Source organism: Ambystoma mexicanum, chromosome 13, assembly GCF_040938575.1.
Source record: "Ambystoma mexicanum isolate Mex_15411 chromosome 13, UKY_AmexF1_1, whole genome shotgun sequence".
Classification (NCBI taxonomy): Eukaryota; Metazoa; Chordata; class Amphibia; order Caudata; family Ambystomatidae; genus Ambystoma; species Ambystoma mexicanum.
In genome coordinates, this window is record NC_090938.1 from 704,368,101 (window position 1) to 704,387,051 (window position 18,951).

At 46.8% G+C, this 18,951-nt stretch overlaps 1 protein-coding gene across 6 annotated transcripts in view; it reads left to right on the forward strand.

Annotated features, from left to right (window-relative positions):
• LOC138521753 (uncharacterized) overlaps positions 1-18,951 on the forward strand; it is a 194,690-nt gene that overhangs the window by 104,995 nt on the left and 70,744 nt on the right. For all 6 annotated transcript variants that reach the window (XM_069634805.1, XM_069634811.1, XM_069634810.1 and 3 more), the window contains one exon: positions 711-863. In XM_069634805.1, the coding sequence (XP_069490906.1) occupies positions 711-863 (153 nt within the window). The remainder of the gene's footprint in view (positions 1-710; positions 864-18,951) is intronic.

Genomic DNA, 18,951 nt, shown 5'->3' on the forward strand with positions numbered 1-18,951 from the left:
TTTTCTCCCAGCACTCCTGGACTGCGCAGCTTCTTCTTACTTCAGCTTTGCCGGCTGGTTTTCCTCTTTCCCCGTCATAGGACAAGGTCTTGCTCCAAGTACCAAGTGGAGACACTCGTGCCTCCTCGAGAGTACCATATCCTCTTCTCCACGGGTCTCTCGCCACATAACCGATGTCCCATGCTCCTCCAGGGCTGTCTTGACCAGGTACAAAGTCCTTTGCTTATCGCCGGGCTGCCCCCAGTAAACTGTACCGCTTATGTTGGTTCTGTGTTGGTTGGTTCTCTCTGGTTGATGGTCTTCATGCCAGTGATTGTATGCACTCCCCCTAGGTAAGCCTCACTCTTCCTCATCCCAGTATGATTGGTGTGAATGGAGTCCTCTACTCTACGTACATAGAGGTGTGGGGGAACCATAGGGGGACTGACTGTGGTGAGAGGAGACCAGGGACAAAAATGAATGGGGTGAATTACACATTCTCCTAAGGCTATCGTCACTGATCCCATAGAGGGCTTCCCTCCCCATGAGGCTAATAGGTAGCGGGCTGGCCTCGTGGGAAGGGGCTCCCCCCAATTGGAGCAGTGACGATACCCTTGGATTTGTCACATGCATACCCAGCGCAGTTTGTTTCACCGCTCTAGAGCCCCGGTTCATGAAATGTTATACGAGTTGGTCCGACTTATTCAAGTTTGTTTGGAATCCTCTTGCAGGTTCCCAGGAAGAACCTGATGGGGTGTATCCTGGACGCAACTTGCCCATCCCCACATCAACTCCTGACAATGCTTGCAGCAGTCTAGAGGCGCCCCAGAGAAGGACCGCAGTCACAGCAACACCAGAATCGCATCACCAGCGGAGGCCCCCCGGTACTGATGTTTGTGTTCTTGTATTGTGTAAAGGTGTCTGTACTAAGTCTGTTTTCGGGGATCAGTTATGGGCGGACAAAGGGCCTCATTGCCCGTTCAGTCAATAGCTTTTCTGCAGAGCAAAACTCTACAGCAGGGCGGTTAAAGTTCAAGACCATGCACCCACTTCATGCATAGAAAAGGGCCATGAAACAAAAAGAGACACTGGCTTAATAGCCACTTTATCAGCAGAGGACCAGATCTTTGCATGGTGTGTGTAAAGAAAATCTAGTTTAAGGTTCACAAATGTTGTCGTTTGCTTTAGTCACTTGATTGGAATGTCTATTTATGAAGCAAACCCCTGAGAGTTAATTGGCTCGCCTTAATTTTAGCAAAGTTGGCGCATCCTAAAAAAATTGTAATCGGGTGAACATAGTCTAAAGAAAAAAATCATTCAATTGCCAGCCGCTATGCTATATATTCATTTGTTTTTCACTGAGGTGCTACAAACTCCCTATAACACAAATAAAATGTCTTTTTGAATTGGAGGCAGACTCTCTGGGTTTTTATCTAAAAAGAAAAACCAGTCTAGGGGCATGCTTACAGACTTTTTGGAATCTATGTATGGGTTGTCCTAGTGCACTCAGTTTTGTTTTTCAAGATTAACTAATATGATAAATTAGTAGTGGGGTGCCGGGGAGAATACCAACCCTGACACTGGATTGTACAATTTATGAACCAAACAGATGACCACAATCTTATGGATCTCTCCCGTCCCCTGCACACCCAAATTTGTATTGTATGAACAATCAATTAGTAAACAGTATTTAAATATTACATTCTGAAATTCAATTGTACCACTCTTCATACGTGAATTGTTTTATAAAGAGTTTTTTACTTAAAAAATGTTTTTACAAAACCATATAATATGCCAAACTTTCAAACTTACAACTTTAAAGTTCAACATTTTGTTGACCATTTCACAATTGAATAGACAGTTACAAGTCTTGATTTGCATGTCATTAGAACATTCAATAATAACCCCAAGGAGCAATTTCTTATGGAATGTTGGAATGTTCAATCGTTGACTTGTGTCTCTATGCGTTTCGGGGTTCGTTTGTCCCCTTCTTCTGGAATTGTCTATTCTCTTCAATACATCTGGTGTCCAATCTACAATAAGTAATTAATATTTTAGTTTTCCGTACTAATTGTGTTGATTTGTCACTCTGTTCAAAATCTCATAATTACCTCAGTGTATTCTATTCAATATGGGTTATTCTTCAGTGGATTAGAAATGCTTCCTGTGAAAACCAAAAATATAAAATATAGAAAAGGTTCACTCAACTAGTTCCCAGTTGTTTCCAGTTAAACACCTCTAAGGTTGTGTACGGTCTATGTACATCTCATCCCTTAGTCTGTTAAGTATTCACCTCTGGTTCACTTCTCACAGTGTCATCCAATCGTGGACCTTCCCTCATCAGTGTCCAATAGATATGCTGTCCGTGATAATTGTGGGGGGACCTCTCTTCCCAGTTAACTGTCCCTTCAATTATCTGCAAGGAAAATGTGGAATCCATTGTTTATAGAAATTTCGTGCCCTGGTACTACGCTACATTTGGTGGCTTATAATAACTGTAAGTCAAAAGATTTCTTACCCCCATCTGCTGTAACTTATTTCATCAACCCTTAGGTCCAATGTAGTTAGTATTGATTCTTCCTTGGGTTCTTGCTATACCTTTTAGATACCTGTAAAAAGGTAAATGCTGGGTTTAAGTATCTAATTATCTCATATTATATGCTAGGTATTCCAGTTACAGATTATGGTCAAGGGGCTATAATGTTAGTGTTTTACCTGGGTTTTCAAGCTCTCTGGTATCCCACAAACCTCAGCAGCGTTCTGAAATCACAGCCTCTTGCAAGAAGATGCCGCAAAATGGACGCCATTCTGTTTATCCACGTCATTGCAGTGACGTCATACGTCTTTTCGTGTCGTGCGGCTGAAAGCGCAGGCAATGTAAGATGCCCCATGGTCTGTGTGGCCTCAGTATGACGAATCTTGTCCTTTTCTTTTTTTTAAACTTGTGTTTATTAGTTTTCACATAACAATAAAACATCAAACAATATTACTTCCCTCCTCCCACAACATCCCCCTTCTTCCCTTGGGGCACATGTGTCCGTCTTTCGGGTGCCTCAATATGCGTTGAAGATGTCCGTTACTTTAATGTTATGGGGGCACCATTGTTCCATAAAGTCTGACTGTAGATATTGCAGAATCCCTTCCCGTTCCTTTGCAAACTTGTCCCTCATTCCTTGGATTGTGTGGGTGATTTTCTCCATCGCTATTTGGGCCCATACCTTTTGTAACCAAGTGAATGTCAGTGGGATATCTTTATTTTTCCACTTCTGGGCGATTGTTGACCATGCCGCTATGAGAAGTCCCATGAAGCTTCTCCACTGTGTCTTATTGAATTTCCTTGCTGTTTCGTCTCTTATTCCGCACAGCCAAACTCCCTCTCCCATTTGCCCCACATCTGGAAACATATTCCTCATCTCTCCCTTTACCTCTTCCCAAAAAGATTGTATCCCTTTACAGTCCCACCAGGTATGTTTCCACGTTCCCACCTCTTCACATCCTCTCCAGCATTGATTTGAAGTATTGGGGAACATTGTATGCAGTCTTTCTGGGGTATAGTGACATTGTGTTACTATTTTTATCCACATTTCCCTTGTCTGTGCAGAGCGCGTCATCTTGGGGATCAGTTTCCATAGGTCCTCCCACTGCTTTTTTGTTGGTTCCTCCCCCAACGTTCTGCCCCACTTGATCATGTATGACCACTTGGTTTCTTCCTCTTGTGAGTTTATGAATGCGTAGAGTATCGATACCCATTTCTTTGCCCCTGTGTTGGAGATAACCTATTTCTCAAACGGTGTAAGGTGCCTCGTTGCTGCTTTGGTTATGTCCGGGTATTTTAGCCAGTGTTTAAGTTGTTCGTATCTGTATTTATCACATTTGGAGAGTGATGAGCTTGAGTAGCAGGAGTCGTGTGGCCTAATTTCGTTGTCAATGAACATTTCCCCTATTTTCGTTATTCCTGCCTCCTCCCAATTTTCGTATGCCCATTGTTCCATCCCTGGTGGGAATTGAGGATTCCGGCAAATGGGTGTGAAGGGTTCTAGCATAGTGGTCATTATGCCTTTCCGTGTTTGGCAGTCCCATGCCTCCATCGTGGTCTTCATTATTTCGCTTATCCCTACGTTAGGGTGTCTGTTGTCTCTGTTTCCAGAGTAGCTCCTCCAGTGGTGTTCTCGCTACTGCCCTGTCTTGCTTAGCCCAGATCGCCTGCGGGTTCTCCCCCCAACCCTTCCCGAAGAACCTTTAGTTGCGCCGCCTGGTAATATTTCTTGAAGTGGGGGAAGAGCCATCCCCGCCTCCCTGGTTGGTGCTGTGAGGATCGCCCTAGCTATTCCCGGGGTCTTCCCTTTCCATATAAAGGATGAGATCACTTTCGATAGTGTTTTAAAAAAGGTGTGGGGGACACCCAACGGGAGAGCCTGGAAATAGTATAGTAGTTTTGGGAGAATGGTCATCTTGACCGATTGAATTCTGCCCCACCAGGATATCACTAGTGGATTCCATCTATCCAAGTCTCTGCAAATGTTTGCGAGGAGCTGCGGGTAGTTTTCCCCATAAAGCTGCCCTACCTTGTGAGTTAATATTAATCCCAGGTATTTTATACCCTTTTATACAGTCTTAAGATCCAGTAGGTTTGCTTCCCTTTCTATCTCTTCACGATCCCCCGCCAGAATTAGGATTTCTGATTTTTTTTCCTAATAATCTTCAGTCCTGAGATGGCCCCAAAGTCTTCTAGTTCCCTAACCGCAGCTGGTAGAGTAGTCTCCGGATCTTCTAAGGTTATCAGCATATCGTCCGTGTATGCTATTTGTGTTGTGTTCCTGCCATTTCAATCCCTTTAATGTGAGTGGACTGCCTTATTTTTATTAGTAGGGGTTCTAAAAAGATAGCGTATAATAGTGAGAGGAGCGGGCAGCCTTGTTTTGTTCCCCTTGATATTCTTACCCTGTCTGTTACCTCTCCGTTGATGGCGACTCTACTGGATGGGGAGTTATAGTTCGCTCTGATTCTTGCAATATATTGTTCCCGAAATCCCATGCATGTTAAGGCTCTAAACAACATTGACCATTCCACCCTTTCGAAAGCCTTCTCGGCATCTACTGAAAGTAGTATTGCTGGTGTGCGAGTTATGCCTATTTTTTCCACTAGGTGGATAAGCCTTCTAAGATTGTCATGGGTTTGTCTACCCGGGATGAAGCCCGATTGATCCAAGTTGATTAGTTTTGGGAGGAGCGGGGATAGCCTTGCTGCTAAGATCTTTGTATACATTTTTGCATCTAGATTTATCATGGAGATTGGCCTATATGAAGCAGGTATGTCGGGTCTTTCCCTGTTTTGTGGAAGACTAACACCTTTGCTTCGTTCATTGTGGAGGTCATGTTGCCGCTATCTTTGAATGAGTTTAGGAGCCTGGTAAGAACTGGGGTTAACAAGTCTGCATACCTTTTATAGAATGAGGCCGTGAAGCCATCTGGGCCAGGTGCTTTATTTACTGGGAGTTCAGTTATTGCTTTTTTAACTTCCTCTTCCCTGATTGGGTTCTCCAGGGCCAGTTTATATTCTTCTGATAGCCACGGGATGGGGAGGGATTTTAGGTATATGTCCTGTGCTTCTACATCAGGAAGGTCTGTGGAGTAAAGCTTTTGGTAGTATGCCCTCAATGATTCCTGCATATCTTGTGTACACGTTTGTAGTTCCCCTCTCGTGTTTCGTATGGCCTTCATCGTTGTTTCTTTCTGTTTTTCGCGGAGTTGTCTAGCTAGGAGTCTGTCTGCTTTGTTTGCTTTTATGTAATATCTCTCTTAGGTAGAGTAGGTTCCTTTCTGCTCCTTTTGTACGCAGCATCTCTAATTGGCCCTGTGTGTGTTTCAACGATTTCTTTAATGCCTTAGTGGGGTGGGTCAAAATTTTCTCTTGTATGTCTGCTATTGACTTTTCCAGCTCCTTTTCCAACATATACCTCTGTTTCTCTTAAGTGATTTTCAGCGCCATCATCTTCCCACGAATAACTGCTTTGAATGCGTCCCAGACTGTGCCCATAGAGACTTCCCCAGTGTCATTTTGTGTGAACTATTCTTCTATCATTTCCTTTATGGTTTCCCCGGTTATTGGGTCCTGGATTAGGTCCAGGGGTAGCCTCCACCTCCAAAGCCCGTTTGTTTTCCCGAGAGAGTAAAGTCAAGCAATAGTGGTGCATGGTCCAGTTCTAACCCTTGTATCTTACGCATGAGCCCCACTGATGCCCAGAAGTAGTCTATTCTGGACATGGAATTATGTACATGCGAGAAGTATGTATACCCCCTTTGTTCCCCTTTCAGTTCCCGCCACACATCGTTTAGGGCCATGTGGTCCATTTGTTGTCTGAGGTGTTTTGATGGTGCCCCTCGGCCATGTAAATTCCCTGTGCTTCTGTCTAATTGTGTGTTCCATGCCATATTGAGATCTCCTCCCAGGATCACCTCTCCCCTTGCAAAGTCTTCTAATTTCCCCAATACATCTCTGAGGAAGCCATCCTGCCTCAGATTGGGTGCATATATTGAAGCAAGGGTGATATGATATCCTTCTATCTGCACATTGGCAAACGCATATCTCCCTTCTTTATCAGTGAATGTGTCCACCAGTTGGTGTCTCTCCCTTCCCTTACCGCTATCCACACCCCCGCTTTTTTTCGGTTGACGTTGCTTGTGCCCATATTTTAAACCCCCTTATGCAAGTTTTCTGTTTGTCCTTCGTCCTGAAATATATTTCTTGGAGCAGTAGCATATCCGCTCTTTCCCTTTTGATCTGTTTCTCCAGCTTCACCCGTTTCATTGGATGATTCATGTCCCTGATGTTATAGGTTAAAATGTGTATCTTCCCCATTTTGTTATGTATTAATGCATTGTCCTTGGTTACCCTTTTTTGCCAGATTTCCTTGTTTTATGCCCCCGTCCCCCACCTCCCCTTCCACTTAACCCCCCCCCAACCAATAAAAATCTTGTCCTTTTCACTTATTGTTATGCTTGTTGTTGGGCATAAACGTAAATTGTTAAGTTCTTGAACATGAAGATAAAATGTTCAGTTATCGTTACGTTGTGATTGTACCACCGTTTTTTGTGACCAGCCTTAGTAGTCGATTTTAAGTTGTCTCTGTTTGGATTGTGGGCTGACTCAAATCAAAACTTGTAACTGTCTATTCAATTGTGAAATGGTCAACAAAGTGTTGAACTTTAAAGTTGTAAGGTTGAAAGTTTGGCATATTATATGGTTTTGTAAAACAACATTGTTCAAGTAAAAATCTCTTTATAAAACAATTCACGTATGAAGAGTGATACAAATGAATTTCGGAATTTAATATTTAAATATTGTTTACCAATTGATTGTTCATACAATACAAATTTGGGTGTTCAGGGGACGGGAGAGATCCATAAGTTTACAGACTTTTTGGAACCCAGTGATTGGAACTGTAGACTGTCCCTTGTAAAGAGTAAGAGTAACCTAGCAACGTCTAAGAAAGGGCACGCTCTTGTTGAACAACGGATCTTGCCATATAGAGGCATAGAGGACGGTGGTGGACTTGGACTTCACGAATGGCTCGCATTGGCGAAACCCTTGCTCTCCTGGGGCTCCCACCTTTACGATGAATCCTCTGTTGAATCTCTGCTCTAGCACCAGCGTGAGCCCTAATGCAGGTGTTTTTGTTCACCATGACCGGACCCAGCAACCAGCAACGAACTGAGTTGCAAACATTCCATTTAGTATCGTATTTTTGTGGATAAACCGCTTGCAATTTCTCAACCGCTACACGTGCGATTTTATTGATGTGAGGCAAGTAGTCGGCAGATTTAACAATCCAACTGATCTGGAACACAAGGATCATGTCTTAATTTACTGCCACTTTCCAGCCCTCTGCATTATCACTGGCTTCAATGCTTTGACCGAAAGTAAGTGGAAAATGAGATTGTGGCTGCTCTTTGAGCTTTGCTCTTATGTGCATTTCTTATTTTTTTTTTAATGTAATCTTTTTTTATTAAGGTTAATGTAATATAATACAGACATCGGGGCGTTGTTTAACAAGGAAAGACATAAACGTGTGCGATTGTTCGCTTGGTTTGAAGCGAAGAATGGTGGTTGTCCCGGATTCACCCCCCTTCCCACACATCCCAACACATTTATTTATTATACGATTTAGTTCATAAAACTTAACATATAAATTACACATAATATACTCAACACAACGAATAAACAATTTACACATACAAAATTCGTACGGTCAAATATTTCAATGTTACAATATATTCCTATGTTACAAATGTTTGGAAGGGTTTATGCAGATTCTGCAGAAACGATCCTCATGGTCCATATTTAGTTGACACCCATGACTGACCGCCCCAGCATTTTATTTATCCTGATGAGCAGGTCTAAACGCCTTACTTTAAGGTTTTGATGGAGAATTAAATAGCGTTGGGGTCGCATAAATTGATGTAATACTTTTGCGACCGGTGGGTTTCCATGCAGTGTTCCAAAATGCTCATAATTGCACATCCAGTCCCATTCCTTTAACTTCTGTGAAAACACTATTCTTAATGTTTTGTAGCTTGTTCCACGTGAAAAGTCAGGTTTCCAATTAATAGTTTCAAAGATTTTATTTACCCGCTGAAAAAAGATATCATTATGCCCCATCCCGATGTAATGAACAGCCATCCGTGCCATAGGGGAGATTTCAATGGCAAGTTGTGAACGGATAAAAAGTTCACCTTTATGTTTTAGCAACAATGCCAGGAGGGATACAAGGCCAAGTTAGAGACAGAGGTACTCCATCGGAGTGCTACGAGGAAGATTGAGCATACAGCGCCAGAAACGACCTTCGACCATTTTTCCCCATCCCAACAAATAAAAAAGAGAGCAACTGATGTATACGCCAGAACAAACGGTAATTAGATCATCAGTGGATAGGTACATCAAAGTATTTCATTTTCATTATTCACATGTATACATCCCATAATCCTTGTTGAGTTTTAAACCTGCATTGTAGTGGTTCTACAATCAAAAATGGCCAGACAATGTTGGTGATGCCCAACATTATCTATCCACATACCTTGGCACTTTAACATTGTGTTGCGGGCTACCCAGTTTTGTAGTAGTGGAGTGTACATCATACCATGCCTAAGGTAGAGATTTTCACACATGTATCGTATGTATTGATCATAGAGACTATAGAGCTTATCCGAGCAGAGAGAGAACTCATTTGTCTCCATTACACATGTTTTAGACCAGAACGCCTTCCATGTCTTTTTGATCAGGGGGAGTCTGTTTTCCATTGGATTATGACGCCTTACGACCTTACAGGCCCCGAATATCATAGTGTGTAGAAGCTGCCTGACTAATGTCATCATGTTATGTTTGTCACACATAAAGGACTGAACAACACTGCACCCCCATACATCTCAGCCAGACTGACCAGAAAATCCTCTATTCGCCACACCAGAGCCTCTAATCACTCCCTACTTGAAATTCCCAGATTTAGACTAACTAAAGCAGGTGGAGTAAGCTTCCCAGTTAGAGCTGCCTGTGCCTGGAACGCACTCCCCATGGAACTGAGAACTAATCTTCCCTACTCTAGATTCAGATGTAAGGTGAAATGTTGGCTTTGGACTAACAAAAATTAATCTGCTGTACTCAATCCTATCACGGTGTTCCTTGATTCTGTTCTGACACCAGATTATTTGATTTTCTGTTTGATCTGAGTATCTGACACCTGACCAATGAGAGAGATTCACATGCTGTATCTCATGTATACTTGTATATTTGTATTGTATATATGTTAATGTATCCTCTGTATGTATGTAACCTAAGCCTAAGTATTCTTGCAACTGCTGCGCCCGGCTACCCCTGGGTTTGGAGCGCATTATCAAATAATAAACTAACTAATTATGTTACTTAGCATTTATATAGCGCCTTATGTACCATTGGTATGGTCTCAAGGCGCTGGTAGGTTGAACGCCCTCGGGAACCGAAGTTCAAGTCGGTAGAGAGAATAGAGAGTCAAAAGGTGCGTGTGAGCACTGGATATGTGTGCAGCTGGTGTGGTAGCTGCTTCTTAGCGGTAGGTGTGGTGGTTGAGAGATCAAGAGTATGTGTTTGTTTTGGCAGGTTTTTATCCAGACCGATACTGGCTGCGTTAGGCCTGGGGAGAACGCCTAGGCTGAAGGGTCTGTAACCAGCAGTGTTTAGAGTGATGGGGAGTATGAGGCAGCTATACCGAATGCTGTCATTTTATTGCTGTGTTCTAGTTGAGTGGTGGTGTAAAGAAGAGCGTAAGCGTGGAGATGTGATATGGTGGTTTACCTTAGGTGTTTGAGATCGGGCCCACTCCAATAGTTCCATGTACTCCATTTGTTCCATGTATTCCGACTGTTCCAAGCATTACGACCGTTTCAAGCACTCAAAACGGTTCTTTTCCATGCTCTTTCAAACGTTTCACGCACTCCAATCTGTTTCACGCACTCCAATCTGTTTCACGCACTCCAATCTGTTTCACGCACTCCAATCTGTTTCACGCACTCCAATCCGTTCCACGCACTCTTAAACTATTTTATGCACTCCAATCATTTTATGCAATGCTTCTTTCATTTGTTCTGCCCGGGTTATCCTTTCTCCATGCATCATTCATCATCTTGACCCGTTCCATCCACTTCACCCGTTCCATCCACTTCACCCGTTCCACCCACTTCACCGGTTCCAAACACATCACCTGTTCATCCATCTACTTCATTCGTTCTATCATTTCACCCGTTCCATTCACTTCATCCGTTAATCCCTTCCATCGACATTTTTCACCTGTTCCATCCACATATTTCACCAGTATCTTCCATATTTTTCACCCGTTCCTTCCACATACTTCACCCGTTCCTTCCACATACTTCACCCGTTCTATCCACGTACTTCACCCGTTCCATCGACGTACTTCACCCGTTCCTTCCACGTACTTCACCCGTTCCATCGACGTACTTCACCCGTTCCTTCCACGCGTTTCACCCGTTCCTTCCACGTGTTTCACCCGTTCCATCCTGTTAATCATTTCTGCCTTGTTCGTCCCTTCCACCCAGTTCATCCTTACCGCCCGATTCATCCGTTCCACTCACATACTTCGCTTGTTCCAACCCCATACTTCCTTACTTCCTCCGTTCCAACTACATTTTTCATTTGATCGCTCCACTTCACCCGTTCTATCCACATACTTCAATCGTTTTATTCAATATATTTGATCCATTTTGTCCACACACTTCACCCGTTCCTTCCTCATACTTTACCTGTCTCATCTATATACATCACCCGTTCTTCCAGATCCATCTCCTTTGTTCCTGCCACCCACTACACCTGTTTCTTCCCTTTACTACATCCATTCCTTCCAACCACTTCATCTGTTCATCCACATACATCACCCGTTTGCTCCACGCTCGACACCCGCTCCACACCGACACCATACTCTAAATCTGCTCCACACCCTACATTGGCTGAACACCACCGCACACTACATCCGCTCAACACCCTACGTCTGTTCGACACCCTACATCCGCTCCGCTCCACTCTATTAACCACTCGCACAACCTACATTCGCACCACAACCTATATCTGCACCACGCTCTTATCTGTTCCACGCTCTCATCCGCTCCAAGCCCTCATTCATTTTGCGCTCTCATCCGCTCCAGGCACTCGTCTGCTCCAGGCACTCGTCTGCTATCATGAACTGCCAATTGCGTCCGTTCTGTACTCCGTGGTCCCAAACCCATAGAGGACTGAATTCCATGATCCTTCCAACATGGCCGTTGAATACGAAACACAGTTTACCAGCCTTTACGCGCTATGTTCAACTTCCAGCAAAACAGTCACCCCCCGCGGCTCTGCGCGTCTCAACGCTACCGCTTTGAGTAGTTGGACGTGTGTTGCCGGAGTTCGCTCGGGGCCTCCTTCCGGGTCCCGTTTCCCATTTTCCTGATTATACTCCCTTTTCCGTTCCCTTTCCTTGTACTACCTTCTTCGTGCTCATCTTCCTGGATTTCTCCTGTGCTCGGTTCACGGCGTTTCGTGCCTCTGAGTTAGGATATTGTTTCCTTCCTGGTTCCCGGGCCTGGATATTTGAACGCTACTTGGCGTAGGACTTGCAATCCTCACGCTAGAATCCGAAAACCTGCACACGGGCCTGTATAAATCCCGGACCGTGCGAAAGAAGGAAGTCGCATCCAAGAAGGTCGCAAGCAAAGAGAAACAGGTGAGAAGGGGAGAGACTTGTGACAGATTGAGACGCCTTAAACCTGATACAAATACAAAGATGGAAGCCGCGGTTCAAGACCTCATGCGAGGTATGCAGGAATTAACCACTGAAGTCCAGAACCTTAAGGCAGAGAACGCTGCATTAAAGCAGTTAGTCTTCTCTCGTGATTCTGCTGTTGGGAGGAGTAGTGGACAAATACGATGGCTCCTCCAAAAACACTCTGTGCCTTCCTTGATTCCTGTTTGGTACATTTTACCTTCAAGCCATACTACTTTTCCACCCCAAGAGCAAAGGTGGGATTTATATCACACCTAACGGGCAATGCCCTGACCTGGGCAACCCCCCTAGTCAATACGGGCGACCACTCCTGGATGATTACGATGGGTTTGTGGAAGCCCTAAAAGCCATGTTTGATCGCCCAGAACTTGTTTACAGTGCTCAAGAAAGACTGCTCGAATTTCAACAAGGGTCCCAGGATATGCTCACGTATGTGACCCGCTTTAAACAATTAGTAAAAGAGGCTGATTGGTCCCAAGAAGCCAGCTTCACCCTCTTTCAAAGAGGCCTAAATGACGAGATAAAGGACGAGTTAGCCAGGGTAGCCCGCCCAAGCTCTTTCCAAGTTCTCATGGACCTCTCCCTACAAATCGATTTCCGGATCCAGGAAAGAAAGGCAGGGAATGGGAAGTCCTTCCCCAAAGGCAGCTACTGACCACCCATACAAACAAGAAACCGCTGCATCTCCAGCCCCGGACCCAGAACCCATGCAACTAGGTGCCTTCCGGGGACCCATTACCCCACAAGAAAGGATGCATCGGATTAATACCGGACTGCATGTATTGTGCCTCTGATAAACACCTTATAAGAGAGTGCCCTATTGCACCACCTCGGAGTTTGGGAAACACCAGCTCCCGATCCTAAGTGGGGCACAGTTTCGGGAGAAAGATGTCTGCTCCTCACCAATTCCTTCTTTGAACTCCCCAGGACAGAAAATCTTGTGATTCTACAGGCATTCCTGTCACCTTCCAAGAAGGAATCCTACCCCATCCTGGCTTTAGTGGATTGCGGAGCCATGGGCATATTGATAGATCATGATTGGGCCATCAGCCATCACGTTCCCCGCGAAACAAAAGAGACAATGCAACCTGTTGAAGCCATTGATGGGAGACCCTTGTCTTCAAGAACCATCACCCACCCAAACCAAAGAGATTCTTCTTTCGATAAAAAACCACTAAGAGAGGATTAGATTTGACATCATAAGATCTGCCCACTATCCCATGGTTCTAGGCATGCCCTGGCTGCAGCAACACAATCCCTACATCAATTGGACAGCAGGCTCCTTGTTCCTTGGTTAAGAACATTGTATGTCCCATTGTTTGTCTCCTACCACCTTACCAAGTCCCTTAGAAGACTTCCAAGAAACCTAGCAATTTCCAGTAACTGTCTCCAACATTATCCGGATTCCCCAGGCTTACGAGACATACTCAGATGTGTTCTCAACAGCCATTGTTCAGTCTCTTCCACCCCACAGACCTGAGGATTGTGCCATTGACACTGAGCCTTCAGCAGTGATTCCCTTCGGAAGAATGTTCATTCTATCCGAACCTGAAAAGCGGGCCCTCCGGGAGTATCTGGACACCAACTCGACAAATGGAACTGTTCGACCATCCAAGTCCCCAGCGGGAGCTTCCCTCTTCTTCGTTCCTAAGAAAGATTCCAAGGAGCTTAGACCATGTTTGGATTACCGTGGCCTTAACCAATGCACCCTCAAGGGCCGTTACCCATTACCTCTTATTTCCGAAATCCTGGAAGCTGTGAAGGGGTGCAGTCATCTTCATAAAACTAGATCTCAGCGGTGCCTACCATCTCATTCGTATAAAAGAAGGTGATGAATGGAAAACAGCCTTCAGATCACCCTTTGCCCACTTTGAGTATCTGGTATGCCCTTTGGACTTGCTAATGCCCCCGCAATTTTCCAACGTTTCATGGATCGGGTCTTTTCTGACCTGTTCCTTTTCGTCATTGTATACCTAGACGACATACTGATTTACTCCAAGGAACCTCGGAAACATGAAGAACACGTTAAGGCAGTTTTACAGCATTTACGAGAACATAAGCTCCTGGCCAAACCTGAAAAATGCCTTTTCATGTATCAACTGTTCACTATCTTGGATTTGTTCTTAGCCCAAAGGGTATTGAAATGGATTCTTCCAATGTTGATTCCATCTTATCTTGGCCTGTTCCTACCACTGTCAAACAAATTCAATCCTTCCTGGGGCTCGCTAACTTTTACAGGAAATTCATACCCGCATTTTCTGATATTGTACATCCCATTGTCACACTATTAAAGAAAGACACCCCCTTTCATTGGTCCTCGGCTCAAGACTCAGCGTTTCAACGGTTGAAGTCTGAGTTCACACAAGCCCCCATCCTGGCTCAACCCGACACAGACCGTCCCTTCCTTGTTGAGACTGATGCATCCAACTACGCCATCAGAGCAGTTCTGAAACAAGAACTTGATGACAAGATAGAACACCCCATTGCCTATCTCTCCCGCACTTTGACTCCCAGTGACTCATTATACTCCTACGTCCCGTCCCCTTTCCTCCATACTTGTGCACATCTCTCCGTCCTGTGGGACGGGACCAGAGCACTTTGTAAAAAGCATCCACATTTTTCCAAAAATGTGTCCTTCCACTCTTTCCTGTGCGGGGCCTGGCACGCGGCCGTAACCCCGCCCACCTTGGCTCCGCCCCGCACCCCTCAGTCCTTTTCTCCGCTCGATCGGGGCCGGACGCACTTGTATCCTCGGAAGATTTTACCTGTTTTCCTCTCTGGCTCTCGCTAGCGTTCGTCTTCTAGTCTGTCTGTCTTTTAAATTAGACTTTGCAGACTGCTCTTCGCATCATCATCGTCGCTTTGCGAGGGCGGATCCTCATCCTCTTTGTTTAGAGTGTTTGGGTCCGGAACACCGCTGGGACTCCTGTTTTTACTTTGACTCCCTTTCGGTCCGGGCTCTTCAACGTCGGTTGGAACGGTGGGGGGAGGTGTTCCGCCGCGCTCCTCCATCTCATTTTCAGGCGTTCATCGACGAGAAGAAGAAACGCCCGGTAAGTTGTTTAGTTTTCAGAGCACCCCGGCCAGGGGATACCTTCCCGGGTTCCTCTCGAGCCGGAGGGGCGTTGATCGCTCTGTCACCGGGGTTCGCCCTGAGGTGCCTGTCGGGCCTAATAATTCTACCGGAGTTTTCTCCGAGGGTCTCCGTAAGGGGCCTTTGTACACCAGAGTAACATCTGAGGCCCTGTGTGTAGACCCAGTACTACTGAGTCACAGGGTACCGGAGCTTGCTCTGAGGCCTCTCTTTCGGCTTCCCTTAAAAACAAGACCGGGGTGCGCCCCGAGGCCTTGGCTGGGCTTGTGTTTACCGAACGGATGTTCGAGGCCCGTGCCGATAAGGCTATTACCGGGCCTAGGTCCGAGGTCCCTCGTACAGAGGTTAAGGCTACTGGCAGTTCTGAGGGGCCGAACAGGGCCCTGTCGGTGAAAGCGGTTTCTCACCGTTCCTGCTCTTGAGGTGATACCAGATCTGTTGATGGGGCAAAGAAGCAAGGTTCTTCTTTTACCGGCAGTGTCGAGGTCCTTCCTTCGAAGGCTCAGTTGGCGGTTGGTATGTCGCAGAAACATTCCAGGCCTCATAGTACCGGCTCTGCCGAGGTTCCTTATGTTAAGGCTAAAATTAAGACCCCTGATCCATCGACGGGGACCCGTGCCTCACCTCCTCACATCACTTGGGTGAACATAAGGTCACTTGTGCGTATCCTTACCGGCCCGTTTATGATTGGAACGCCCAGATGCCTCTTCCGCACAATGTTTCGCTGCCTGCAGGGGCGGCCCCTTTGATTTATGTGGATACGTCGGCGGAGGGCCCGGGGTGGCACCCTTCTCAGTTACGTCCCTGGAATTGTTCACCTCATGAGAGGCCTTTTCAGGTTCCGAAGCAATCTCGTGAGGACGCTTTTTTCGGTAAATTTCAAGCGCTTATGCGCACCGACCCCATGAGGGAGTATTTCAAAGGGCTTTTTAAGGCAATTTATCCACCAGCGCCTCTGGCTCCACCTGTTCCTCTGGTGGTTCCGCCGACGCCTCCTTTGCACAGGTTGCCTGCCCCTGCTCTTCCACCTTTGCCACCGTTGTCCCCAGTGGACAAGGCAGTGCCTGACACAGCTCAGCAGGATCCCGACCTGTCAGATGACCCTCAAAGCGAGCAGGACAACAAGGACCTTCCCCGCTCTGTTAGAGCTTTTCATGACCGGGTACTGGACATGATGAATTTCTTAGATGTCCCGGTTCCCGAGGCACCGGCTCCACAGGAGGGCGTGCTTTCTGGGGTGTTCACCCTGTCTCCTTTGGAGCGTACCGGCCTTTTCCTGCAGAAGGATGTTTTGGCTGAGGTCCGAAGAGTCTGGGAGAAGCCACACTCAGGACTTTTCGTCAATAAAATGATTGACGCGAGGTGCAGGCTGCACTCTTCGGAGGAAGTGGCCTTGTCGTCTTGTCCGCCTCCCTCCTCCACAGTGGTGGCTGCGGCCATGTTGCAGTCCAGACCTGCAGCATCCTCTTCCGCGACGGCTACTCAGGTCTTGGGAAAAGAGGACAAGCTCCTGGACTCCCTAGGGAGGAAAATCTTTGCCAATTCGGCCTTGCAGCTCAGGCAGGCCAATGCCGAATTGATTTTGGCAGGAGCTAACATGCGGATGTGGCAAGGTCTGTCGGAGTTTGAGGAGCACATTCCGGTCGAGAAGCTGGAAGATTTCAGAGGAGGCCTTTCCGGTGCCAGGGTCTTGGCCCAGGTCACGTAGACACCTCGGCTCGGGGCATGATGCTCTGGGTTGATATCTCGAGGCAAGCGTGGTTGCATGTCACTATGTTTTCGAAGGAAGTGCAAGACAAGGTTTTGGACCTTCCATTCGATGGTAAAGAGCTTTTTCATTCTTCTACTGATGAAGAGCTCACCAAAACCAAGGGTAGCACTCATACGGCTAAATCATTGTCTGTTCTGGTTAAAGCTCCTTTCAAACCTCAGAGACCGTCATCGCAGAGTCGACCTTATTCTGGTTTCAGGGGCTTCCTTGACCGCAAATCACGCAGAGTGGACACTCCTGTGGGAAATAACCGCTGTAGACAACAGCGTATGCAGTATTTCCCCCGCTCCTCAGCCTCCTCATCAGGTTCAGGTGGCACTGCCACCGATAAACCTTGCAAATGAGGTTTTTCCGTGCTCGCACGAGACCCCGGTGGGAGGACGCATTGCGTCTCATTGGGAGGCGTGGCAGACCATCACAGAAGACAGATGGGTCTTGTCAGTCGCTCGGGCGGGCTTCCGCTTACTTTTACCCCCTACATCACCCCTCAACCCTACTTTTCAGCTGTCGGGCTCACCCTCCCTCAAGGCCGAGGTTCAGAAACTTCTGCTCCTCAGAGCTGTGGAACCCGTTCCCCTTGGGGAGCGAGGGGAGGGCTTCTACTCCCGGCTGTTTACGGTGCCCAAACCCAACCAGGCTGGCCTGCGCACCATCCTAGACCTTTCCCAGTTCAATCTTTCCTTACCCCAAGAGAAATTCAAGATTATCACGCCCGGCCAGATTCGCTCCTTGTTGCAGGCGGGCGATTGGCTCAGCGTGGTGGACCTTCAGGATGCGTACATGCATATCCTGATTTGGGCCCCACACAGGAGGTACCTCCGTTTCTCTTTGGGGAGAGGAGCACTTCCAGTTTCGGGTGCTTCCTTTTGGCCTCAGCTCGGCGCCGCGTGTCTTCACGAAGATGATGGCGGTGATTGCGGCTTATCTTCGTCTTCAGGGTATCCATGTGTATCCTTATTTGGACGATTGGCTTCTACGCAGCCATTGTCCGCTGGCGGCAGCGGGCAACCTCCAGTCTCTCCTTCAGCTCCTGTTCCATCTTGGGCTGTCGGTGAACTGGCGGAAATCCTCCATGACGGTCTCTCAGGACCTGATTTTTCTGGGTTTTCGTTGGAACACGATCGACTGCAGAGTATACCTGACCGGGGACAGAATGGCGGATCTGTTGGCCACGTGTTTGCGCAGTCGGAGAGTATGTCGGCCTGGTGGTTCCAGAGGCTTCTGGGCCTCATGGCCTCGTGTGTGCTGGCTCTTCCTCTTGCTCGTCTCAAAATGAGACGGACCCAGATGGCCCTTCGGAATTCATGGCGTCAGGCAGTGGACCCAGACTCCATGCGGATAATGATTCCGGATACCATGAGAGTAGACCTGGACTGGTGGTCATCTCTCAGCAATCTGCCTGGGGGCGCTGGGTTTCAGGACCGGGTCCCTATGGTGACGATCACGACGGACTGCTCCCTCCTAGGGTGGGGTGCGACGATAGATCTTCTTCAGGTCTCGGACCTCTGGTTGCCTCAGGACAAGCTCCTGCACATAAACCATTTGGAGCTTCTGGCGATTTTCTTGGCGCTCAAGGCGTTCAGACCGGTCATTGTCAACAAAGTGGTCTGCATAAGAACGGACAATGTGGTGTCAATGTATTATATCAACAAGCAGGGGGGAACAAAGTCTTCCCCCCCCCGTGGACCTGTCCATCCAGATTTGGGCGTGGGCCGTGCTTCATGGTGTCTGGCTGCTTGCAGTGCACATCCCGGGCCAGCTGAATGTCACAGCAGATGCCCTCAGCCGGCGGACAGTGGT